This window comes from Maylandia zebra, linkage group LG13 (genome assembly GCF_041146795.1).
Source record: "Maylandia zebra isolate NMK-2024a linkage group LG13, Mzebra_GT3a, whole genome shotgun sequence".
Lineage (NCBI taxonomy): Eukaryota > Metazoa > Chordata > Actinopteri > Cichliformes > Cichlidae > Maylandia > Maylandia zebra.
Genome location: NC_135179.1, coordinates 22,284,270 through 22,310,809, shown reverse-complemented (window position 1 = coordinate 22,310,809; position 26,540 = coordinate 22,284,270). Strand labels below are relative to the sequence as shown.

Here is a 26,540-nt window from a genome sequence, read left to right as displayed (position 1 = left end):
TGTTTTAAAGCTTAGCAGTGTTCCATGAAATATTTTCTTGTAAAATCAATACCATATCTTTATCAAGTATATTTCCATTTTACCATTTATTCATTCTAACATAAGCTAACATGCCTTTTGTAAACAGCACAACCTTCCAGGACCTCGGAGCCTCTTGTGATACCTCGAGTTGTTTCTCGGATGTATCTGAGTCCAGATGAGCTCAGGAAACTCCGCTTTAAGCCCACCGTAGGCACCATTCAGCTGTCAGAGGGCCATGAAGCCAAACTGAACTGTTCCATTGAAATTCCTGATACCAGACTGGAGCCCGCCATCCTGTGGGTGAAGGATAGTAAGGAGCTGTCGCCAAACATCCATGTGGTGATGAATGAGCTCCACTCCATCACAGATGGGGTATCAACTCTCCTCTCCACTGTCATGTATGTATCACATGAAGGTGAAATGTGTGTGATATGACAGGTTAGGTACATAAACTGAAGTGTCCTTATGCATTACATATTACAGCATTAAACATGTGCAGAGAGTGGATACTGGAGATTATCGATGCCGACTGAGTATCAGCAACATGTTGGTAGAGTCTGATCCGATCAGCATTCGGGTAGAAGGTGAGTTTTAGTATCCAGAGTATTCAAAACTTCTTTGTCCACACGTTCCGCAGTTCTTTCACACTTCTTTAATCTGACTTAGGTCTGCCAACATTTGTCAAGCAACCAGAGGACAAGAACATAACAATATAGTTTTACAAGTCTGGGGATTAGGCTAGCTTAGCATTAAGACTGTAAATTTTCCCAAAACACCACATTTTGCAGATTCTTATGACCATTAAAAGTGATCGGAAAAATAAGGGCAGCAAAGATTTGCTTGACAGTATTTCAATTTTGAACCTTAACCAACAGGCCACGAGACACGCTGCATTTTGGTTTCTCTATGAACAAACAAACAGTTTAGAGTTAGGTTCTTAATTTGTTGAACAAATTTTTAGTTTTTTCTCTGTACACCACTACACTGTCATTATGTCTTTATCAAACAATCCAGATGAGATTGAAGCGCAGACATCCAGTTTTAATTCTACTGCTTTTACAAAAAAATTGCATTAACTAAGAATTCGAACCAGTTTTATACCCAGTCCATTTACAGAGGCTCAAGGCTTGTGGATGTCTTTTATTATTCAAATTTGTATTTAATAAGAGCAATCATGCTCTATTGTGTTGAGGTCAGGTGACTGACCTGCACATTGAAGAATATCCCATTTCTTTTGCTTGAGAAACTCTTGGATTGCTTTTCGTGTGCTTTGGACCTTCACTCCATTTGTAGTGTGATGAGCTCTCTGATCAGTTTTGCAGCATTTGAATCTGAGGAGAGACCATAATCCTTTAAACTTCACAGTTAATCCCACTACTATCAACAGTAGTGGGATTTTTGCTGAGAGTAGATTATTATATTCATATTTTAAAGACAGTATTATTTATGTAGCATAGTGGATGGCATTTGGGCGTTCTCTTTATCCAAATCTTTAATTTGCCTGCCCAAGTCAAGGAGCTTAGCCCGGTTTCTCTTCCTTCTGGCTAATTCAAAAGAGATAATAGCACTCCTTAAATAGGCCTTAAAGGCCTCCCAAAGTGTAGCAGGCTTAGTTTCTGAGTTGTCATTTACATCAAAATACAGAGAGATCCGTGTTTTGAAATATTCATGAAAATCCTATAGAGGGTTTAGCCAATCGAAGTTAAGCCTCCATGTTTGCTGTGGTCTAGTTGCATTTTGGATGTTTAAGGTTAATGTGACAGGGGAGTGGTCCGAGATGACAATATTGTGATATTTTGTGTCAATGACATACAGCATTAATTTGGCATCCAAAAGAAAGTAGTCACTTCTACTATATGAATTATGCCTAGTTGAAAAGAAAGAGTAATCCCTACCAGTGGGGTTTGCAATTCTCCAAACATCAGACACATTCGAATTATCAGTAAAAGTGTTAAGAAAAGCACTGGAGTTGTTCCTGACCTACTTAGTTAAAGAAGACCTGTCAAGGTAGGGGCCCAACACACAATTAAAATCATGGTTAAAATCATCATTAAAATCTAAGACATGGTGCAGCACAAACCAGCACAAACGTAGCACAAAAGTTTGACATCAAATTTGTTTGATTTGGGTAATGTGGGGGGGCTGGTTGACCTCTGATGACCTCTAGAAATTTTTATTAATATCTTTAAAATGATAGCGGCACAAATGAAATTTTTGCAGCACAAACCAGCACAAACGTAGCACAAATGTTTGATACCACTTTTGTTGGATTTGAAGAAGGTGGGGGGGCCAACTTCACTCACGTTCGAAGTTTGGGCTTCACCATTGTCGAGAAGCTCCAAGAAATATATCCACAGTATTCAGCAGGTTATGAATTTGATGAAAAAATGTGTTTGAGCACGTCAAACACATTTTCACCAGCTATCCCGGGGGACTTCACGCGCACATGCCTCACTAGCGCCCCCAAGGAGTGAATCATTCTTAATGGCGATTTTTTTTTTCCTATGATGTTTCAGCCGGGCCTCACTCTCACTTCTTGATTCAGAATGGCATGCCAGTCTTGCCCCAGATTCATCTTTGACACATAAACAAATCAGTTTGAGAGTGGTGACGATGTGTGTTGCTGGTTTGTGCTCTGCCTTTGTATTATAGATTAATAACAGCAGGGCTGAGTCAGTGCTGTCATAACCTTGAAGACTGGTTGTTTTTGTTTCACGCTGCCCTGAAGTGCTACATGATTCACTCAAAAATCTCAACTGCAGGTGTGGATAAATGCACTCGGTTCAGCTGTGAAGCTAACAACACAAAGGGCATCACCACATCCAGAGAAGCACACGTCAGTGTTATGAAGCCCATGCCAATGCTTTACAAGATGGTAGCTGATACTGGGTTGTTATTGTTTGTTTTTTTTGGTGTTTTCTAGTTCGTCCCAGACCTCCCACTCATGTTACTGTGACAGAGAGGCAGTCCAATAAGCTGACGTTGAGCTGGACTCCTGGGCACGATGGCTTCTCTCCACTCACCACGTGCCGAATCAGAGTAAGCCCCATGTTTAATCCAAACTGTGCCATTGTTTAACAGCGTCATACTGATCACATGTTCTCCGATCTAAGGTTAGAGAGGTCAGTCGGAGGGAAGGGGAAGTGACGACCACCAGGTTCATCAACGTCACAGTGCCGCCTTTTCACAGTGAAGTCCCTGGACTGCAGGCTATGACGAAGTACAACCTGAGTGTTTCCTGCAGTAACGAACAGGGCGCCTCTCCAAACAGCAAGTGGGTCGAGAGCAACACCACAGAAGGAGGTGTGTTGATGCTACAGGAACGATTTGAAGGTTGAATTATAATGCACACCAAGAAAACTTTAACAATGCAAAGTATTCCTAAATGAAATTAAACTCATCCCAGCATTTAAAACCCAGCATATAAAAATGCTCAGTCTGTGTTTGTCTTACAAACGATGATGATATTTACAATACAGGACCTGTGTGTTGTGCTCCTGCCTCCTTCCCATCATTCTTGTTTAGCTTTCAGGAGCACTGTGTAATTAACTGACTACTTTACTATCCAAAATGTGCTTAATGTAAGCTTGCTCACAGTTGCAGTGCAATAATAACTGGAATTTTCTGCACTTGCACAACTACCTGATCTGCCCACAGCAAGCCCTGTTCAGAAAATAATTGGACAGTTGACTGACAAGGTGATGCCTACTCCCTTGATATTTCATGACAAATTAAAGTACTCATACTAATGCACAGGTTGAATGCATGGTTTTCACTGTTTAAAAATGAGGCCAGAATTAATGTGTGTGCAAATGAGGGAGACTTATGATTTAAATCATGTTACATTATCAGTCAAACATGGTGGAGGCAATGTTATGGCGCTATAGCAATGTATGGCTGTCAGTGAGTCTGGATCAGAGGTGATTATTGACGATGTATCTGCTGATATAAGTAGCAGAATGAACTGTTAAGTGTGCTGGGCCATGATCTCTGCTCAGATTCAACCAAATGCTGCACAGCCAATCAGACAGTGCTTCACAGTACAGATGGACAATGACCCAAAGCACACTGCACAAGCAGAGAGAGTTTCTCAAGGCAAAGAAATGGGATATTCTTCAGTGGTCAAGTCAGCTTCTCAGTTACTGAAGACAAAACTGAGAGACCCACAAACAAGAAGCAACTGAAAGCAGCTGCAGTAAAGGCCTGGGAGAGTATTTCAAGGGAGGCAGTCATTAATTATAAAGGATTAAAGTATTAAAACATCCCTTGTGTTTAGGTTTATGTTACTTTGTACAATTACTTTTGAGCCTCTGATTTTTTATTGTTTTTTGAAAAACAATTGAACTGGAAGTCTGTGCTTGAATCTTATCTTGATTGTTTGATTTAAAATCCACTGTAGTGGTGTACAGGGACAAAACTACAACATGTGTGTCTGTGTCCAGCAAATTATGGATCTAACTTTCAAAACCAAACATTTACTTTAAGTTTTTGTTTTCCTCCTTTTCCATATCTGGACTGCACAAGTAAGTATTCCACGGAAAAGGCAATCAGGATGTGAGAATGAGTGATCCTACACAGGAATTAAACTGCATGTAATACTGTGTCAAACCTCGTACCTGAAAGAGGAAGGAGATACAAACATCTGTCAAGAAGATGCTGATGCACTTTTGGAGATGGTCTGATTTGTTATCAGAAAGTATAAGCACTTGTGAATTTGCATTCTGTGAAGTTGCACAAAGAACTGAGTAATATCTAGTATATGATATCGTCTCAAAAATCCTGCTTGAGTTTAAACCCACTCCACAGGTGTTTCCAGAGGAGAGTGCTGACTGGTCAGGAGAGAGAAAGTTAAAATGTAACCGTTAACACTGATAATGTTTGGTGAAGCTTTACAATGAGAAATGCAATGTGGCCATCAATCAATAATGCCAAACAAGAATCTACAGAAGAAAGCTTGATGGACGTTGAAGTGTTGCTTTTTCGACTCCTCTCAAGAATACATTTTGAACCTACTGCTCTCTGGCAGGTAGCTCCATGGTTTTAAATGCACCTTAGAACACACATGCATCAACACTACATATGAATGGGCGGAGGGAGGTTTGGAGTCTTTACACCCCCGTTCTCTGTTGCCCGTCGGGGCGGGGGTGCTGGGAGGAGGAGTTGGCTGTCCGATTGGGGTCTGGAATGTGGGGCCTCCCTGCTACTGTGGAGTCGGGGGCAGTCTGCTTCTCTCCACCCCAGGGAAAAGGGTAACACCTCCTGGTTCTGGGTGCAGTTTACCCCTCTAGCGGTAAGGGTACCTAGATCTGGGGTGCAGAGTAAGTTTGGGGAGTGTGATTGTGTGTACAGTGTCTCTCTATGTCTGTCTCTAGGTTGGGTGAGTGCTGAATATTTGCATATGTGTGCATGGGGGTCGGAATGGATGTTCGTATCTGTGTGTGCCTGTTTGTCTGTGTCTATATGTCAGGTCCGGTATTAGACGCCACCTCTCTAGGGACATCTCAGGCCCTCCAAGGTATGGATGCTATCTCCGCCCACCACTCCCAATGCTGGTGCCCTCAGACATCGGTGCATTGGTGGCTCTTGGTGTTCGGGGCTGGGCATTCAGGTACGCACCGGCTCACTCCCAGTGACTGCTTGTCGGTGAGGCCCCTTTGGGGGTGGGGTACCCTCTGCCTCTGGACCTGGGGCTCGGTCCACTCTGGCACAGGTGGCTGCTGGCGGAGCTCACAGGCACGTCATTGCAAACCCCTCTGGCTTCTGTTATTCGGCTGCTGGGTGACCCCTCATCTCAGGCTCTCCTCAGCTCTTTCCGAGAGAGTCGCACGGTTCCTCTTCCCCGCTGTTTTTCTTCTACTCCCTGTCTTTCTTGCTCCCTTTCCTTTCCCCTAGTCATGTCTGTCACGTATGTAACAACTGAAAATAAAATAAAATACACAATAATAATAACAAAAAGAAAAAATGTTGACTCTCAGCATTACTGTTCACGAGAAAATACAGTAATGTGATAAAAACAAGCACCTAAACTCCAACAGTAACTGAACAGTGTTCCTAGAACATGACTGAAATTTCAACAACAGCTTCTAAATGGACCTTGGATTCTTATTCTATTTGTGGAAGATCAGTAGCAAAAGTGACCACGTGGTGGAGTAGTTTGATTTAGTAGTAGCTTTTGTTTTGTTGTTATTTTTGTAACTCTAAGATTAAAGAGATCTTGTGTTCCTCTGTAGGTTTCATATAAGTTTTTCTTATTAGGTAATAGATTATTTGCAACTTTTTCCAATAGAAATTAAGAAAACAATAGAAAAGAAATAACAGAAAAATAAATACTAACTATATTATCTAGTTTTATTGAGTGATTGTAATAATCCTGCTTTTACAGCTGACTTCAGGCTGACTTTCAGTATTTCCCACAGACAGCATAAAGATATATCATCTATATGTTCTATAGTCTCTAGTATTTCCACACGCAGTCCCGCCTTCGTGGGATTCCATCTGTGACGTCCCACATGGTAAACGTTTTCCCCCTCTTCAGCTACGTGGTGTTGCAACTATTTACACAAGCGACGCTGAAGCCACTCTGCTGGGTGATGTTGGATATTGTCGCAGCTGAATTGTGCGTTTTGGCACAATCCCGTCATATTTAAAACGCTTGCGGACCTGTGCTGTGGGACGAAAAGAAGCAGTTTAAGTTCTCGGGACCGGTCATGGCAAAGAAATCAGAAAAACCCGATTGGGTGGTTTTGTTTTCTACGACTATAGCAATACTTGTGTGGATTCCTGTCAGCGGTAAGTTGTTAATTTTCTTTCAAAGACTGTGTTTTGCTGCACTGACATCATTCTCATAAAGTTCAGAGCTCGGTCCGGGTCTCCTGTCCACTACTTTGCAGAGAGAGAAGTATGACGGACCGCAGCTGGGACAGATTTAAATATCTGGTTAAATAGTTTTGTATCAGTCGCTGAAAAACCGAGAAGGTTTCTTTGGATTTCTTTTTGTAGCATTTTGCTTTTTAATTAAGTCACAAAATGTGGCATAAACGGAACGGTGGGAGTGAGAGCGCGTCAGGATAGCTATAAATTAAAAATCCCGTGAGTTATAATTCATAGAAAAGCTTCAACAATGCTGACTGCGTAAATCACCTTGTTTTTCTCCTTGCGTGGCCCAATTATGCTATGCGTGCTCTTTAAAAAGCAAATCCAATGTGTTCTTTTTCCACTCTGTTAAATAATATGCAGTAAATAACCCTTGCCCTGATTAATTGTTACGATAATTTCCACTTTTTTCTCTGAAATTTTATAATGTTTCTAACTGTCCCGATGCATGCTCAAACACGTTGCGTTTCAGTGGGAGAGTGCGTTTTCACCTAAGTGACCTCTTCAGTCTCAACTGCCTGCAGGTTTCTCCAACCTTATAAACAGTTCATCTATTGAAAATGGTACCACTGACTAACAATGGGTCGTGAGGTCATTGTTAGGCAATGGTACTAGTTTCGGTCTGAAGAAGTCACTGGGATGGGTGAAGAAACGTTTCTCACAGTGAAAACGAAACATCCATCCATGAATTTGAATGCTAATCAATAAAATAAAAAAAAAAACAAAAAAAAAAACGAAACATCCAGATGTTGTTGGAATGTTTTAAATTAATAATCAGTTGTTTGAGAAAACCCCTTCCCACCAAACTTCAAATCTTACTTTACTTACTGTCAGACCTACTCTACATTGTTTTAAAGCTTAGCAGTGTTCCATGAAATATTTTCTTGTAAAATCAATACCATATCTTTATCAAGTATATTTCCATTTTACCATTTATTCATTCTAACATAAGCTAACATGCCTTTTGTAAACAGCACAACCTTCCAGGACCTCGGAGCCTCTTGTGATACCTCGAGTTGTTTCTCGGATGTATCTGAGTCCAGATGAGCTCAGGAAACTCCGCTTTAAGCCCACCGTAGGCACCATTCAGCTGTCAGAGGGCCATGAAGCCAAACTGAACTGTTCCATTGAAATTCCTGATACCAGACTGGAGCCCGCCATCCTGTGGGTGAAGGATAGTAAGGAGCTGTCGCCAAACATCCATGTGGTGATGAATGAGCTCCACTCCATCACAGATGGGGTATCAACTCTCCTCTCCACTGTCATGTATGTATTACATGAAGGTGAAATGTGTGTGATATGACAGATTAGGTACATAAACTGATGTGTCCTTATGCATTACATATTACAGCATTAAACATGTGCAGAGAGTGGATGCTGGAGATTATCGATGCCGACTGAGTATCAGCAACATGTTGGTAGAGTCTGATCCGATCAGCATTCGGGTAGAAGGTGAGTTTTAGTATCCAGAGTATTCAAAACTTCTTTGTCCACACGTTTCTCAGTTCTTTCACACTTCTTTAATCTGACTTAGGGCTGCCAACATTTGTCAAGCAACCAGAGGACAAGAACGTAACAATATACACACCTTTCACCCTGTCCTGTGAAGCGGTGGGACCACCAGGCCCTGTTCATATCCGCTGGTTCCGTGATGGATCACCTTATACTGAGGTTTTCAGCTCTCCCAGCAACTTCTCTGTACCAGGTGAGTGTTGCCACCCAAAATAATCTTTATCTCTGTATCACAACCTCATACATAAAGACTTTATTTCACAAGGATTTATCTATTAGCACTTCCTTCTCTTTGCCTGTTCCTCTTGGGGGGAACAAAGCTTCCTAAAACAAGTGTTGTTTCTTGTTTTTCTCCTTACTCAATGCAGAATGAACGTACATAAGACATATGACTCTGCATAATCAAGTCTGCAAGACACCTTAAGTGAGACAGAAAGAGGCTGAAGATGCACATTATGGGTTGTCACAGCAATACTTTGTTACCTTCTTTGCCTTTTTTTGTAAACTCTTGTTGAGCAAGAGTTCCCTTGATGTCTGCTCCATCTGTGCAAATTTATTGAAACTGCTTTTTGAACAAGCGACCACTACCTACTGAGCTATCCCTGCCTTTTGAGGCTAAGGGTGGAAGCATTTACCAGCAAAGATAAAGAAGTATTTGGCGCTCAGATGGCTACAAAGTATGGAGTTAGTCTGATTTAGGGTATCGTCACTCCGTTGGTAGATTCTATTCTGACTCATCTATGCTGCCTCAGCATCTGTACCTTGCTTACTGCAGTGAGATTTGTCACCATGTCCTGTGTCACTTGGGCTGTCTGCTGTACTGCTGAATGGTTATCAGCGTTCATTCATGCATGGTTAGTACGCATTTGTAACAATGCTCTGCTGACTGTATCGTGAATGCACTGGAGAAAGTGCTAAATGTGAAAAAACAACATTTGCTGTAAGCTTCAGTTAAGCAGTAGCTCAATAATGACAGAAACGTGCTTGTTGCCAGCAAACAGCTGGAGACAGCAGCTGGTTAGGCTAGTTTAGCATTAAGACTGTAAATTTTCCCAAAACACCACATTTTGCAGATTCTTATGACCATTGAAAGTGATCGGAAAAATAAGGGCAGCAAAGATTTGGTTGACAGTGTTTCAGTTTTGAACCTTAACCAACAGGCCACGAGACACGCTGCATTTTGGTTTCTCTATGAACAAACAAACAGTTTAGAGTTAGGTTCTTAATTTGTTGAACAAATTTTTAGTTTTTTCTCTGTACACCACTACACTGTCATTATGTCTTTATCAAACAATCAAACAATTGCAGACATCCAGTTTTAATTCTACTGCTTTTACAAAAAAATTGCATTAACTGGTTATAAAACCAGTTTTATACCCAGTTAATATATACCCAGTCCATTTACAGAGGTTCAAGGCTTGTGGGTCTGTTTTATTATTTAAATTTGTGTTTAATAAGAGCAATCATGCTCTATAGTGTTGAGGTCAGGTGACTGACCTGCACATTGAAGAATATCCCATTTCTTTTGCTTGAGAAACTCTTGGATTGCCTTTATTGTGCTTTGGGCCTTCACTCCATTTGTAGTGTGATGAGCTCTCTGATCAGTTTTGCAGCAATTGAAAGAATCTGAGCCGAGACCATAATCCTTTAAACTTCACAGTTAATCCCACTACTGTCAGCAGTCACATCATCAGTAAACACTAGTGATCAGTCTACTCAGTGACTATAGAAAACATTGATGACCCAACAGCTCCCTAAAACTGAAGCCCAATTACCGGTTCCTGGTTATCTCCACCGTCCTGGATAGATATTATAGAATACTTTGGACCATCTAAGGAGATTCGAAAGAAAAGTATCTGGATTACTTTAAGTTTCCTTGAAGACGTTTCACTTCTCATCTGAGAAGCTTCTTCAGTTCTAGGAGCAACTAGTGGGGAGTCCCAGATTTTAAGCCCTTAAAGTGCTTGTAAATCAGCTGTTTCTTTCCTTCTTCATACTTTTACTTTATGTCTTTCTGGTATAAGTTAACCTTGGTTTCATCTGTACAAAACTTTTTGTAGAGCTGGTCAGATTCTTTTAGATGTTTTCTAGCAAAGTGTCATTTGGCCTTCTTGTTTTTGAGTGTGACCAGTAGTTCGTTGCTCATTGTAAACCATCTGTATTTTAATTTTTGAAGTCGTCTGTTGGCCGTAGATCATGATATTGTTACGTCTACCTCCTTGATAGTGTTCTTGACTTGATTAGATGTAGTTTTGAAGCTGTTTTTCATCACCATGGAAATAATTCTGTGATCACGCACTTTAGTTCTCTGTGGTCTTTCAGGGCTTTCATTGGTCCTGAACTGGTCAGTTTATTGCTTCTTTTTAAGAATTGTGCTGTCTCTCTAATAGCTTCATTTTGTTTCATCAACCTAATGATGACCCCCCTCACCGGTATGGACATCTCTTTGGTCTTGTATTTAAAATTACCAGGAAAAGCTATAACCCCCCCCCCCCACAACAATACATCAAATCAACTCCAGATATTATGTTTGCTTCATTTGTCATGAAATGAAAGGCCTACCCTGACCATGAAAGTTCTTATCATTCAACTGATAGTAAACTTTTAGTCCCTGAAAATGGGAGACTGTGTATAAAACACCCAGTACGAAATGTTCCCTAAAGTTTTCATGTTCATATCACTTTATGTGTTAGATCAGGACAGAACTGAAAGACATTAGTTTAAGTTTTAAAACAGAAATAACCAGAGAATTCAGGCATTTTGTCTTAAAAATCATTATAATATTTGTTAGGAACAAAGTCTTGACTGACTAACTGATTATTTAGCTGTACATTAATGTTAACATCAATGTCAGCTTATTCTTTCTCATGTTTCTCAATTAAGCAACAATGACAATTAATTGTTGCTTAATTGTGGTAAATTATTGCTACTTGTATTTAAAGGAAGGTATTTGAATATCAAGGCTTGTTGTAAAATGAGTTTTAGTCCCATGTTGTACAGAAATTGTATAACATTTTATAAGTAGACTCTCACTTTATCACCTCAAGTTTATGACCCCCTCTTTCTTCCCTAAAAGACAATATTTGTTATTAGAAGTACAACATTTGCTCTTTATGCCCTGATCCTTCATTTTGACTTTGCCACAGGCTAAACACCCCTGCAGTAGCCAATGCGTAGTGATACAGCCAAAGCTGAGGGGGTTAAAGGTTCAGAGTTGTGCTTTGGTCCAGCATGTGCAATCGCCCGGGCAGTAAAGGGAAGGAGGAGGGGGAGCTGCATAGGGAGCCTGTTCGGGGGTTGGCTCCGGGGACAAAGACCTCATTCACAGGACGGCTCACTACCCAGTAGGGAGGGGCTAGACACAGAGGGCTGCAGGCTACCAGGTCCCTGTGCAGGACCAAACATTGCTACAGTAGAACCACGTAAACCCAGATCTCTGTGTAGTCATCTCATGCATACTATGAGTCTTGGTTTGCTAAATTTGGGACTCCAGGGTATCATCACAGTGCTTTTTGTTGCTTAATTGTGGTAAACTATTGCTACTTGTATTTAAAGAAATGATATTCCTAAACAGTAGTACAGGCTAACGAGGAATTAAGTTGAGATTGGAAAGCATTTTATGCTTCAATATTTAATCTGGCTCAGCAGCAAGAAGCTGCATAAGATTCAGTCTCTGGTGTTAAGGAAGAAGCAACAAGTTTATCACTTCAGCTTGAAAGAAACTGAGGGAGTAAATCTGGCACACAAAGCAATAATGAGTGAAATGCTTGGATTAGCTGCAGTCTGGCAGAGTGGCTTTTGGCTATATTTACTCCCTGAGAAGAAATTGGAAAAATAACATACATCTCATACAGCTCAGTAACCTGGAGCAACTCCAAACCGGATAAATAGAGGTTGGGAGAACCACACTGCAGGACTTACATGATGCATTTTGGTTTCTCCATCCCACTCGCAACTTTACATTTCCTCTTGAATTTAATTTTCCTATTGTGTTGCTGATTTTCACTTTGATTTATTTCCAAGTAGAATAAAAGCAGAAACGATAATTCTCCACCTTTTTAATCAATTCCCCTTTCCAGCAAATACACACCTATTGTGTACATTTAGTTTGCACTGTTATTTATGAAATGCCCTTGCTGTGTAACCCAATACTTTTTTTCATATGTTTGGTTAACATGAAACCTCTGGGAAGTCTCCTGATTGCTCATATGGTTAGTATAGACAGCAAGCACGTGTTGTTTTGAACCTGCTTACTTCCTACTATGCTGCTACTGTCTGTATGCCATGCAGTTTGCAGTGCGCTATGTCAAAATTAGATTTGCGCATTTTCACTCACGTGTAACTTGATTATTTAATTTAATCTAAGTACAGCTCTCTGTCTTTTTGCAAACAAATCTACTGTAGCCTGTGTTTAGGTGATAAGTGAAGCACACTTAACCCTGGTTCTCCTGAGCATAGAAAGGCAACCTCTCACATCAGTTCCAGTTATCTCTCACAAGCTGGACTGTGAATTGCTTTGTGGAAAAGTTTCTGAGATGGAAGCAGAGCACAAAAGGCTCATTATCGCTCAATGTCCCCGTCCTTTTCTAACTGGGCAGATCTGTTGCTGTTGAAAGACAGAAATTGTGTGCTGAGGAAAACAGACCCATCGAAAAGGATTGTTACTACAGTCCATCATACTGGAGAGGCTCAGTTTGATCTTTTATTGTAAGAGGCACTTCTTTGTGAAATTTGGAATTATGATAAAGGAGTGAATCATTCTTAAATGAGACTTTTTTTTTCCTATGATGTTTCAGCCGGGCCTCACTCTCACTTCTTGATTCAGAATGACATGCCAGTTTTGCCCCAGATTCATCTTTGACACATAAACAAATCAGTTTGAGAGTGGTGACGATGTGTGTTGCTGGTTTGTGCTCTGCCTTTGTGTTATAGATTAATAACAGCAGGGCTGAGTCAGTGCTGTCATAACCTTGAAGACTGGTTGTTTTTGTTTCACGCTGCCCTGAAGTGCTACATGATTCACTCAAAAATCTCAACTGCAGGTGTGGATAAATACACTCGGTTCAGCTGTGAAGCTAACAACACAAAGGGCATCACCACATCCAGAGAAGCACACGTCAATGTTAAAGGTAAAACTGGCAGCTTCCAGGTCTAATAATATTCCAGATGATTTTTCTGCTTTAGAAGATGGTAGCTGATGCTGGTTTTTGTGGTATTTTCTAGTTCATCCCAGACCTCCCACTCATGTTACTGTGACAGAGAGGCAGTCCAATAAGCTGACGTTGAGCTGGACTCCTGGGCACGATGGCTTCTCTCCACTCACCACGTGCCGAATCAGAGTAAGCCCCATGTTTAATCCAAACTGTGCCATTGTTTAACAGCGTCATACTGATCACATGTTCTCCGACCTAAGGTTAGAGAGGTCAGTCGGAGGGAAGGGGAAGTGACGACCACCAGGTTCATCAACGTCACAGTGCCGCCTTTTCACAGTGAAGTCCCTGGACTGCAGGCTATGACGAAGTACAACCTGAGTGTTTCCTGCAGTAACGAACAGGGCGCCTCTCCAAACAGCAAGTGGGTCGAGAGCAACACCACAGAAGGAGGTGTGTTGATGCTACAGGAACGATTTGAAGGTTGAATTATAATGCACACCAAGAAAACTTTAACAATGCAAAGTATTCCTAAATGAAATTAAACTCATCCCAGCATTTAAAACCCAGCATATAAAAATGCTCAGTCTGTGTTTGTCTTACAAACGATGATGATATTTACAATACAGGACCTGTGTGTTGTGCTCCTGCCTCCTTCCCATCATTCTTGTTTAGCTTTCAGGAGCACTGTGTAATTAACTGACTACTTTACTATCCAAAATGTGCTTAATGTAAGCAGTTGCAGTGCAATAATAACTGGAATTTTCTGCACTTGCACAACTACCTGATCTGCCAACAGCAAGCCCTGTTCAGAAAAAATGTTTTATCCACTAAAAACCTCTGTTGTTTTCCTGAAGAGTAACATAGGAAATAGGGGTGGTTTCACTGAGAAAACACAAAGTTCTTACTGGGTGGAGCTGCTTTCAACTTCCTTCCTAAATCCACCAGAGGGGATATTTTAGTTGAATGATTTGATATGCTGTGACCAGAAGTGACCGCATACCAAACCGTAATCAAAGATTTTTTTTGAAGAGTAGTCCAACTAATTTTTCTTTCACTTTATAGGTTTGCAATGACTGTGAATTATGTCATAATCCCATTTTCCATTTCTCGTTGCGTTCTTAGTGCCATCAATTCATCCCGGAAATGTCACAGTGCAGCTTGAAGGCTCGAGCTTGGTGATCGAGTGGAAACCTCCGCCCAGCGATAAGATAAACGGGATCCTAAGTGGTTATGATGTCATTGTTAGATATGGCACACGCCAGAAAAAGGTGAGCTTATCTGCGATAAAGTAATTAAATATAATCTTTTATTTTTTATTGTTTTACAACTGACAATTCTCGTTTCTTTTATTCTTCTTCTAACTGTTATTATTATTTTAAGAAAAAGAAAAGAAATGTACGCATTCAACTTTAAACTTGCTCTTTCAGAACACCTGTACCTAAAGTGGTAACTCAAGAAAAGTTTAAACCTTTAAACCCTGAATTTGTGGCTTTTTAAAAAATAAAAAAAATAAAAAATTGAATGAGAAGAATGATGTAGAAGCCTCAAAAACTCACAAAAATCACATGTTAAAAATGATATATTTAGCTTTAAAGGATTAAAGATGTGCTTATGCGAATGAAGGAAAGGCTGTTGTATTTTGTACATTCCTAAAAAATTAAGCTTTCTACCACTTTCTGTTTCCCAACCATTCACATTAAATACAACCAAAGGATTCTTCCGAAACGCATGTCATTCAGGCTTAAGGTTAACTGTAAACTGTATCAAAAACAGGTGAAAACTACGAGTGATGAAAATCTTACAAGGGATCCATCATGTGTTTCCTTATTTTATTTAATTTTTCCTTTTACAGCGCTTCAAAAATTATTAGACCACCACCCAGTGTAAGGTTTATGCCACAGCTACTCTAAATTAACAATATTGGTTAATTTAATAATATAGGTTTTTGAGATGTTTCTAAAATATTTACATTTTACTATTTTATGACAGGTGTTCTAAAGAATTTTTTAAGCACTCTATGGACTGTTACAGTTTCAGTGTTGAATATATTCATACTAGACAGTTTCAAATAGTTTCAAAGTGTGCATTTGAGTAGACTTCTCTGGTTCATGCTCAGTTTCTGATATGTTTTTCTACTCCTGGCTTTCAGCGAGTTCAGAGAGAGGGCATATCTTTAACAATTCCAGCATAAGAATTTTTATATAATAAACAACATAGAATAAAAATTCTAATAAGAAAGAAATAGACACACAAACACAAAATAAGTATCCAAGAGAAAGTCCAAGTAATAAATGTGCAAACAATGAAATGAGTTAAAGAGATCAAAGAGTTAAAGAGAAGAGATTGTATTTATGCTTGTGCAGTGTTTATTGTTTCATTCAGGAGTCTAATGATGTAGAAGCTGTTTGAGCCTTTTCTCCTCGTACAATACAAATATGAAATATTATGAAGAATTGCTTATGTAAGGTTCATATTGAAAACATAAGGTGTTATCTCTGATGCTCCTATTTAAGAGGGTGTTTTTTTTTTTATAACAATGACTAATGTATGAAAATATGAAAAGAATGAGTGCTGCATACTGGGAATAGCTGACCCTCCCTTTGTCTTCTCTACTGAACCACAGGTCAGTTATTTGCGAACAACAGTTTATTCATTTGCCACAAGGCATCATCGAGGCCGGGAAAGGGATTCGAAGGAAACTAGTTTCTTTAGATCAGCTTTAATAGCTCATAATGTTGTTTGCATGTAGTCACACTTCTCTTCCTGTATTAGTGCGCTCACCTACAATAGAGTGACTCCGTCCTTCCCGTCTGTGTTGTAGTTAAAGGAAGCTGAGGGTGTAAAAACTGGCCATTGGTAGTTTTCTCCATTTGGCATGTGCCCGTGAGTCATCACAAAGTAACTATGGTATGAAAACAATAGGACGTGAATGTGAGTTCCAGATATTCCTATGTATTGTTCATTCAGTTGATTATGTCATTACTGTAACTTTGACTGGAAATACATACAAACACAGTACAGCCAATCCGCTGTCAGGATAGACAAAGTCAGGGTAAATAGTTAAAATATGTCAATCAGTTTTAAATCAGAGGAATAAATAGATGCTCGTAATTGTGAATTTTTTGGCATTAGAAATCAATGGTGCCAATTATTTCTCTTGAATCTGAGATTAACATTTTCTGATTGTTTATTTCTGAAGGAATATTTAACCTTACGTTGCCCTTTTTTGTTGTCACAGACATGAGAGGTGTTAATCATGGGTTTAGAACTGCCTGTCAGCACAAAACAGTGCAGACTGAGATGTACCGTTTAGCGTATGGTGTTGTGAAATACAGGGTTAAGTCTGTCACATGCTCCCTCCCATTGAGCACATGAGCCTATCCTGAAAGTTTGTGTCCTTCCCTTTTTTTTAAATGGGGACTTTTATTATATACAGTAATCACTACTACACGGTTCCCTTTGGATTTCCCAAAAGGGGAGCAGCTCTGTGAAATCAGCATGCATGCGCTTTGGGATGGGTTTTTTTAATCAATTAATTTTTGCATTTAGTGGAAATGAGGAAAAAAAGGAGAGAAAATGAGAGCATGCATAAAAAGTTGCTGAGCTGGATTTTGTGCTGTTGCACAAATGCACAAGACGTTCCTCAGCGTATTCTTGCACCAACAAGCTTTTATTTTCCTTAAAATCTGCTTCTTCTTTTAGTTCAACTTAACCTAATGTAACTTTCAAACTCTTGTGAACTATAGCCTTCTGTTTGAACTTTTCTCTCCAAGGTGATAATGATTAACCTTACCATAGCATGTTTTTCTTTTTGTTCAGTCAGCTATGACAGTAGACGCAATTCACTTTATGTCTTTTATTGTATGTTATTTCAGGTCCATAGTCTTACCACTTGGACACGTGTGGCTGTGGAGGAATTCAACAAAACCTACAGTGTGGAGGTGGCCGCATGCACGCAGGCAGGAAGAGGCATGGTCAGCCCACGAGTTGAATTGTTTGTGCCAGAGGACAGTAAGTGGCTCGTTCTGTTTATTTCCTCATCTTGAGCTGATAATTTGATAAATTGCACAGCATTGTTCAGCTGATGTCGTACTACTGTACTAAAATACCATTATTGCCTTATGAATAGATACCAGTGCCTATTATGGTTGCAGTATTTTTGGAAACACTAGCAGGAAAGCTCACAGGACTGAAATACTGCCTATTTTTCAGCTACTTTCATCTGAGATTAAAATCTTTTAAACTCTTGGATGAATCACCATGAAATACAGTACACACACTTTTGGTCCCTAGAGAGTTAAATAACTTTGGCTTCCTGGTCTTTCATGTGGAGCTGTTAATTTAGAGTTTCATCTCATCAAAATGTTGACCAAAATCCTCCAAAAGTACTGACTTTACTATCAGGTGCAGGTGTACTTTGGGATCAGTGCTAAATATAAATTGTGAACATGGCAAAAATCAAGACTCTGGTGTTTCAGTTTTAAGCATGCTAACGAGCTGCTAGCTTTCATCTCAATGCAACACTGACTGAATATATTAAAGTTTCAAAAAAGGGGGAAACATTTGAATAAGAACTTCTGTTGAAAACTATCATCACAGAATAAAAAATGTTGGATGTGTTGCGTGAGCTGACGAACTCTACTTCAGATAACTGATCCTTAACTTAAATTGCTGGATGTCAGATTTCTAAGTGTTCTCCTTTGTTTCTTCTTCTTATCTCAGAATCCACCGTACGCCCTTCATCCGGCCCTGAGACAGCGGTAGCACACACCAACCATGTTGTGGGGATTGTGATTTGTACCGTCTTTGTCCTGCTGATCATCCTCTCTGGGGTTCTCTATTTTCGGAACAAGGCTTATGACTCCTGTTTTGGGTAGGCTTAACAATTAACAAGTAATTATCCTAGTATGATAACCTGATCTTTGAACTTGCTGCTGGTTAGTGTGTTCATGAGACAACTGTATTTACTTTGATTTTAATCAGCTAACAGTAAACTGCTGCTTTGCGATATATGTTTTCTTCAGTAGTAGTAACTTCCGGATTCACTTTGTAAACTTCCTTATCTTCCTCTTAGTCATTGGAGTCTGCACAGTAGGTCATGTAATAACTGTGCAGCTGGAGAGATGGACAACAAACAGCTGTCAATTCTCTGGAATTCTTCATTATGAAGTCCATGACTCACTGTTTCCACTCAGGATATGGATAGGAATGTTTCACAGGCAGCTTTTCAGAGAGAAAAACATTATTCCAACCTCAAAGTCTGGAAGGCAACAGAGAGGGTTTCCTCTCTATGACCTTGTCTTTAGTTGAATTTTTAAGCCTGTATGTTATTTCTGACCTCTTACAGCATCAGACAGAGGATTACCAACATTTCCTGCTTTTTCTTAACCCTGTCTCCCCCTGCAGGCAGCGGTGCAGAGATGAAGAAATGCTGCCGCCTGTCATACAGTACACGCAACAGAGGTCCTACAACCGATCAGCCATAGGAGTCACTCGTATGTTCTTGAATGCTACTACAGGAAGATTAACACGCATATAACATGTACGTGTTATCAAAAAAATGATGTTCTTGTCTTTGGTCTGCAGTTGAGAACCTTGGGATCAGTGAGGAACTGCAGGCCAAACTTCAGGATGTGATGGTAATGAGAACTCTGCTCTCAGTGGGGAAGGTTCTTGGAGAGGGTGAGTAATTAGTTTCATGTATCTAAATTTGTAGGCATCCATAACTACAGTGACATGTTCAAACGATTACAGTAAAATGCAGTATATGTGCGCAGGTTTACGACTGGTCTTAACTTTTACCAGGTGAGTTTGGTTCAGTGGTGGAAGGGCATTTCACACAACCAGATGGCACTTCAGAAAAGGTTGCCGTGAAGACAATGAAATGTAAGTGCTTGTGTTATGTAAAGATTAACTTAACTTTAAAAAATATGTCTTAACTAACAAATATGTAAAAAAAAATTATACCACACAGTGGATAGTTTTTCTCAAAGGGAGATTGAAGAGTTCCTGAATGAGGCCGCTTGCATGAAAGATTTCAACCATCCTAATGTCATCAAACTGCTCGGTAGGAGATTTCCTCTTATCTTACTGCACGTTCTCTTTGCTTCTTTCTTTAGTCGCTTTCTTTTGTATATCCATGCATTTATTTTTGATTGTGCTGACTTATCCTCTTGTCTTTAGGTGTATGCTTGGAAGTAGGCTCAGCACACTTTCCTAAACCCATGGTAATTCTGCCGTTTATGAAACACGGAGATCTGCATAGCTTCCTGCTGCGTTCACGCCATAGAGAGACTCCAATGGTAAGATTTTACCCAAACACTAACTTTCAAATTCAATATCATATTTATTAGAGTGTGACAGAGTGGTGTAGTGGTTGACACTGTCACCTTATCGTAAGAAAGATAGATGTTAAATGTCATGGTCGGCTGGACTTCTCTCTGTGGATTTTGCATGTTTTCCTGGTGCCTGTCTGCGTTTATGTAAGAGTGTGTGAATGTCAGTCTTTTTGTGTTAGACCTGTGATGGACTGTTACCTGGACAAATACACCCCATGTGAGCTTGAATACACTCCAGATCCCGACCCTGAAACGAATAGATTATGATTAGACTAAACAATATTTAAACTGTCTGCTGTATTGTGTGTTCTTGCACAGTTCTTGCCCACTCAGACACTCCTGAAGTTCATGGTTGACATTGCTTCGGGTATGGAGTATCTCAGTGGTCGTAACTTTCTGCATCGAGACCTGGCGGCACGCAACTGCATGTAGGTTCCTTCCTCTGATTTATGTTCAAAGTAGAGCAGGCATTGATTGAACTTTTCCTGGCAACATTCGCAGCCTTCTTAAATAAAAGAACTATGATTTATTATTTCAGAGGTTTATCAAATTTGCTTTTTTTTCCATTAGTCATGAAGTCCACGCCTTGTTTGTCTTACAGGCTGCGTGATGACATGACAGTGTGTGTAGCAGACTTTGGACTATCTAAGAAGATCTACAGTGGTGATTATTACAGGCAGGGAAGAATTGCAAAAATGCCTGTAAAATGGATCGCATTAGAGAGTCTGGCAGACAGAGTTTTTACTGTAAAGAGTGATGTGGTGAGTAGAAACATAGCTTTACCAGTAACACACCTGTTTATGAAATCCAGTCACTAAAAGAACTGACTACTTTTCTGCACTCTTTGTTTTTCTTGCTGCTTTCTCTTGTGCTACAAGTGGCATTTTAAAAGGTTTGGTCTTAGACTTACACAGGGCACTGTCTCTGTCTCAATATTTATCAGTGTGTTCAACTTGTACGATTTTCCCCCTCTTTTGCACTTTTATCTTAAGTGTCAGATAAAGATTTAAAAAAATAAACTTTTTTGTTTGAAAAATGCAGAATATCGTACAGCTAAACCTGGGATAATACATGGTATTTCTATGTATTATCAGCAGGAAAATACCAGTTTGTGATGAAATATAATCTCAAGTTGAAATTCTGTTCTCACGCAGTGGGCGTTTGGTGTCACCATGTGGGAAATTGCTACAAGAGGCATGACGCCATACCCTGGAATCCAAAACCATGAAATTTATGATTATCTAGTTGAAGGACACAGACTGAAGCAGCCCCCAGACTGTTTGGATGAACTGTGAGTGTCGTTCTTCACACAGATGTTGACTTTGGGTTTGATTGCTTTGAAAGTAACAATATTGACGCTATAAAAGTTTCATTTAATATTGTTGGTCTAAATCTTATATTGGAGGCTAGCTTTTTTTAAAAACATATTAACACAACAGTAAACCTCAAAAATAAATTGCTAAATTTTACAACCTTGAAAATATGCGCATTGAAATGTACCAAAATCGAGGTTCCAGTCTAATTATTTCTCAATACTTGGGGTCTAGGTATGAAATCATGTACAGCTGCTGGAGAGCCGATCCGCTAGACCGACCCTTCTTTCCCCAGCTGCGAGAAATGTTGGAAAAGCTCGCCGAAAAGCTTCCAGAGTCTTCCAGCAGGGATGATATCATTTATATCAACACCAGCTTTCCTGAGGAGGACCCAGATCGAGAGGCATTTCAAGCAGAGCCTCCTGTGTTGAGCTCCTCACCTTGCTGCAGCCGCATGGCAGCAGAAAATACAGTAGTTACCGCGGACATTCACGGGAGCGTGGCGGATGACCAGGATGATGGCAGCGATCGCTATGTGGTGGTGATTTCCTCCAGTGCGCCCCCGAGAGCTGCAACAGTGGATACGCCTCTCTTGTCAGATGATTCTTTAAGTCAAGCAAATGGGACCAGTGCAACAGCGATGGATCACAGCTTATATGACCCCGCCTTCATGCTATAGCATTTGGTACTGAGCAGTTACAGCCCTCGCATGGGTTAACAGTACTAATAATTTTGTCTTGTTGTACTGGAAGCACCTGCACATTTCCTGCTATGGACTTTCATAGATTGTTGGAGAGGCATTTCATGCTTTAAATGGCCAGCCTACATGTCAGTGTTTGTTGTTGCTTATACTTTTTTTTTTTTTGCGTGTCAACCTCAAACACACTCATGCACATGTTCGATAAGCTTATGATACTCTGAAATGTGAAAAGTATTTACTGTATTGACTTCTGTGTTGCAGTGTAAATAGAAAATTGTACAGAACATTTATAAAAGGATCTTTTTCTTTTAAAATAAAGGATTTATTGACTTCTTTAAAGTAAATATAGATAAGTGTGACATAAAATGAGCAGAATTCCCTCACAGATCCCTGTGATAATTATTGTTATTGGTATTCCAGTAAGAAGGGAACTGTATTACCATAATGATGACATAAAAGCCTTCAACTTTCAGCTCTGAAGCCCTTCTTGATTGCAGGATGACAGATTAGGTCAGGCCTAGAGTATAACTATAACAGACCACATTGTGATCTGTAGTGAGAGTAGAGAGAGGTGGAGGTATGCACTGTAAAGAAGAAGAATGTAGGTCAGTAACAGCAAGACAGAATATGCATGTGAATAGAAGGGGAGCGGGTGGAATGCGAGGAGTCGTTTAAATTCCTGGGGTCAAATGCCGGTAGGGTGGAGTGGGCAGAGATGAGTTTCAGGGTTGATTGGTGAGATAAGGAAAGCAACAACAGTGAAAGCGAAGGTTTACAAGACGGTAGTGAGACCTGCTAAGATGTATGGTTTGGAAATGGTGGCACTAATGAAAGACAGGAGGCAGGAGCTGCAGATGTTAAGATTTTTCTTGGGAGTGACCAGAATGGACAGGATTAGAAATGTGCACAGCAGAGGGACAGCTCAGGTTTGGAGACAATGTAAAAGTGGTAACCTTTAGATACTTTGGACATGTGCAGAGGAGGAATAGTGGATATACTGGCAAAGGACAATTCAATTAAATTCAATTTTATTTATATAGCGCCAAATCACAACAAAAGTCGCCTCAAGGCGCTTCATAGATACAGAGAAAAACCCAACAATCATATGACCCCCTATGAGCAAGCACTTTGGCGACAGTGGGAAGGAAAAACTCCCTTTTAACAGGAAGAAACCTCCAGCAGAACCAGGCTCAGGGAGGGGCGGCCATCTGCTGCAACCGGTTGGGGTGAGAGAAGGAAGACAGGATAAAAGACATGCTGTGGAAGAGAGACAGAGGTTAACAACAGATATGATTCAATGCAGAGAGGTCTATTGACACATTGTGAGTGAGAAAGGTGACTGGAAAGGAAAAACTCAATGCATCATGGGAATCCCTGGCAGCCTACGTCTATTGCAGCATAACTAAGGGAGGATTCAGGGTCACCTGGTCCAGCCCTAACTATATGCTTTAGCAAAAAGGAAAGTTTTAAGCCTAATCTTGAAAGTAGAGATAGTGTCTGTCTCCTGAATCCAAACTGGAAGCTGGTTCCACAGAAGAGGGGCCTGAAAACTGAAGGCTCTGCCTCCCATTCTACTTTTAAATACTCGAGGAACAACAAGTAGGCCTGCAGAGCGAGAGCGAAGTGCTCTAATAGGGTGATATGGTACTACAAGGTCATTAAGATAAGATGGGGCCTGATTATTTAAGACCTTGTATGTGAGGAGCAGGATTTTGAATTCAATTCTGGACTTAACAGGAAGCCAATGAAGGGAAGCCAAAACAGGAGAAATATGCTCTCTCTTTCTAGTCCCTGTCAGTACTCTTGCTGCAGCATTTTGGATTAGCTGAAGACTTTTCAGTGAGTTTTTTGGACATCCTGATAATAATGAATTACAGTAGTCCAGCCTGGAAGTAATAAATGCATGAACTAGTTTTTCAGCATCACTCTGAGACAGGATATTTCTAATTTTAGAGATGTTGCGCAAATGGAAGCAAGCAGTCTTACATATTTGTTTAATATGTGCGTTGAAGGACATGTTCTGGTCAAAAATGACTCCAGGGTTCTTCACAGTGTTACTGGGGGCCAAGGTAATGCCATCCAGAGTAAGAATCTGGTTAGATACCATATTTCTAAGATTTTCAGGGCCGAGTACAATAACCTCAGTTTTATCCGAATTAAGAAGCAGAAAGTTAGCGGCCATCCAGGTCTTTATGTCTTTAAGACATTCCTGCAGTTTAACTAATTGGTACACCAATTAGTATGTTATCTGGCTTCATGGACAGATAGAGCTGGGTGTCATCTCCATAGCAGTGAAAATTTATGCTATGTCTTCTAATGATGCTGCCTAGGGGAAGCATGTATAGTGTAAACAGAATTGGTCCTAGCACTGAACCCTGTGGAACTCCATAATTGACCTTAGTGTGTGAAAAGGACTCTCCATTTACATGAACAAATTGGAGTCTATTAGATAGATATGATACAAACCACTGCAGTGCAGTACCTGTAATACCTACAGCATGTTCTAATAGGATATTATGGCCAACAGTATCGAACGCTGCACTAAGGTCTAGCAGGACAAGCACAGAGATGAGTCCACTGTCAGAGGCCATAAGAAGATCATTTGTAACCTTCACTAAAGCTGTTTCTGTGCTGTGATGAGCTCTGAAACCTGACTGAAACTCTTCAAATAAGCCATTCCTCTGCAGATGATCTGTTAGCTGTTTGACAACTACTCTTTCAAGGATTTTTGATATGAAAGGAAGGTTGGAGATTGGCACATAATTAGCTAATCTCTAGACTGCTGGGTCTAGAGATGGCTTTTTGAGTAAAGGTTTAACTACAGCCAGCTTGAAGGCCTGTGGTACATAGCCGATTATTAGAGATAGGTTGATCATATTTAAGATCGAAGCATTAATTAACGGCAGGACTTCTTTGAGCAGTTTTGTAGGAATGGGGTCTAAAAGACACGTTGATGGTTTGGAGGAAGTAATTATTGAAGTTAACTCAGAAAGATCAACTGGAGAAAAAGAGTCTAACTTAACATCAATGGTACTAAAAGTAGCTGTAGATAATATTACATCTGTGGGATGATTATTGGTAATTTTTTCTCTAATGATAAAAATTTTATTTGTGAAGAAGTTCATGAAGTCAGGGATGGTTGGCTCAAAAGAGCTCTGACTTTTTGTCAGCCTGGCTACAGAGTGCTGAAGAGAAACCTGGGGTTGTTCTTATTTTCTTCAATCAGTGACGAATAGTAAGATGTTCTGGCTTTGCGGAGGGCTTTCTTATAAAGCAACAAACTATTTATCCAGGCTAAATGATGATCCTCTAAATTTGTGACAGAGGTTTGTATTTGTGTGACAGAAGAAGATGCAAGGAATAGGTTGAGATGGAAGCAGATGATCGTCTAAAGGGAGCCAGAAGACATCGAATAAGATTTGGACAACAACGAGAACATTTGAAGTATAAAAACGCAAGAAAAAGATTTGTGTACTCGAATTTTTATACGTTAGCTGAACAGAAGAAAACCTGGTGCTGCATCACTGTGGTCAAAGCAGCCGCCCCTAAACTAGGGGCATGAAAAGGGAAAAAAACAAACAAACAATGCTTGGACACTGCTAGCAGGGGCGCCTACACAAACGCAAAGCAGGAGATGAAGCATAGCTGAATATGTTTCCAAACCAACATCATTCTAAGCCAAAGACTAGAAAATATGGCGAAGCATATCTTCCCTTTGGCTTCACCTGCACAAGTGCCAAGGTAGGTCTCCCCTGCAGAATTGGTTTTCCCTTGGCCTGGAGCACCGCTGGGCTGTTTAAATCACAGACAAACAGTATCCCACATTCTTGATTTTTAGTTCACAAACAGTTGTTGTAATGACTAACTACTCCTGATGTTAGCTCTTTATACAGTAAAGTTACAGTGGGATACAAATAACATCAGGCTGATCCTGCCACGATTTGTTCCCCCTGTCTAAATCATGGACAAACAGTATCCTACAGCTGTTTATGTTTTTAAACCCATTTTGCACAGAGAGGCATTTTTTTTTACAAATGTATTGATAGCAATGTTGAATATTATTACACAGGAAAAAAACAACTACATGTTAAATAATTACACCTTGATACCTCTGCCTTTCTAAATGGAGGGACAGTAACTGCATGTTTATATGCAAGCATGTAAAACCTGAAGATAGAGACAAAATACTGTTAATCTGACTATCTGCCATTCTGCAATTCCTCTCATGTAAGCAATAACGTGGCGCACAGCTGACGTGAAAAAAGGCAAGTAGCTTTAACATTGCACGAAGAACTCTGTATTCCTTGTCCACAGTAAATGCAAAAAAATAGTTTTAAAAAATCTCCGTTTTCGGTGATTCGAAACGCCGTTTACGTGTGGACGAAACAGCTGTGTTTTCAAAAAATACCCGTGTAGGTGTGGACGTAGCGTAAAAGAGTTAGTTTATTTTATTACTACCTGCAGATTACTTGTATTTGCTTAATTGTTTACTAAATGTTTGAGGTGTGAAATAAACCGCAATTGAGCAAAATATGGGTGTGTGTGGTTGGAGGATGTGTTAGTGCGTGCGTGTGGGCGCGCGCGCGAACATTTTTCTGTAAAACAAAGGGGGGCCCAGCGAAAAAGGTTT

General features: G+C 40.1%; 1 protein-coding gene across 4 annotated transcripts in view; it reads left to right on the top strand.

The window, feature by feature from the left end:
* Window positions 1–22,254, top strand: part of mertka (c-mer proto-oncogene tyrosine kinase a) — a 28,358-nt gene extending 6,104 nt beyond the window's left edge. For 2 of the 4 annotated variants that reach the window (XM_024804656.2, XM_024804655.2), the window contains 20 exons: window positions 128–419; window positions 505–605; window positions 7,869–8,160; window positions 8,246–8,346; window positions 8,429–8,599; window positions 13,449–13,535; window positions 13,630–13,745; window positions 13,820–14,009; window positions 14,682–14,827; window positions 17,435–17,570; window positions 18,282–18,432; window positions 18,966–19,054; window positions 19,146–19,241; window positions 19,365–19,445; window positions 19,534–19,626; window positions 19,743–19,861; window positions 20,216–20,325; window positions 20,499–20,658; window positions 21,052–21,188; window positions 21,445–22,254. In XM_024804656.2, coding sequence (XP_024660424.2) covers window positions 128–419; window positions 505–605; window positions 7,869–8,160; window positions 8,246–8,346; window positions 8,429–8,599; window positions 13,449–13,535; window positions 13,630–13,745; window positions 13,820–14,009; window positions 14,682–14,827; window positions 17,435–17,570; window positions 18,282–18,432; window positions 18,966–19,054; window positions 19,146–19,241; window positions 19,365–19,445; window positions 19,534–19,626; window positions 19,743–19,861; window positions 20,216–20,325; window positions 20,499–20,658; window positions 21,052–21,188; window positions 21,445–21,889 — 3,113 coding nt within the window. In that variant the 3' untranslated portion in view covers window positions 21,890–22,254. Of the gene's footprint in view, window positions 1–127; window positions 420–504; window positions 606–6,559; window positions 6,811–7,868; window positions 8,161–8,245; window positions 8,347–8,428; window positions 8,600–13,448; window positions 13,536–13,629; window positions 13,746–13,819; window positions 14,010–14,681; window positions 14,828–17,434; window positions 17,571–18,281; window positions 18,433–18,965; window positions 19,055–19,145; window positions 19,242–19,364; window positions 19,446–19,533; window positions 19,627–19,742; window positions 19,862–20,215; window positions 20,326–20,498; window positions 20,659–21,051; window positions 21,189–21,444 lie in introns of those variants that run through there. The other 2 variants (XM_024804657.2, XM_076891796.1) reach the window with 2 other exon arrangements.
* Window positions 22,255–26,540: the final 4,286 nt, after the last annotated feature.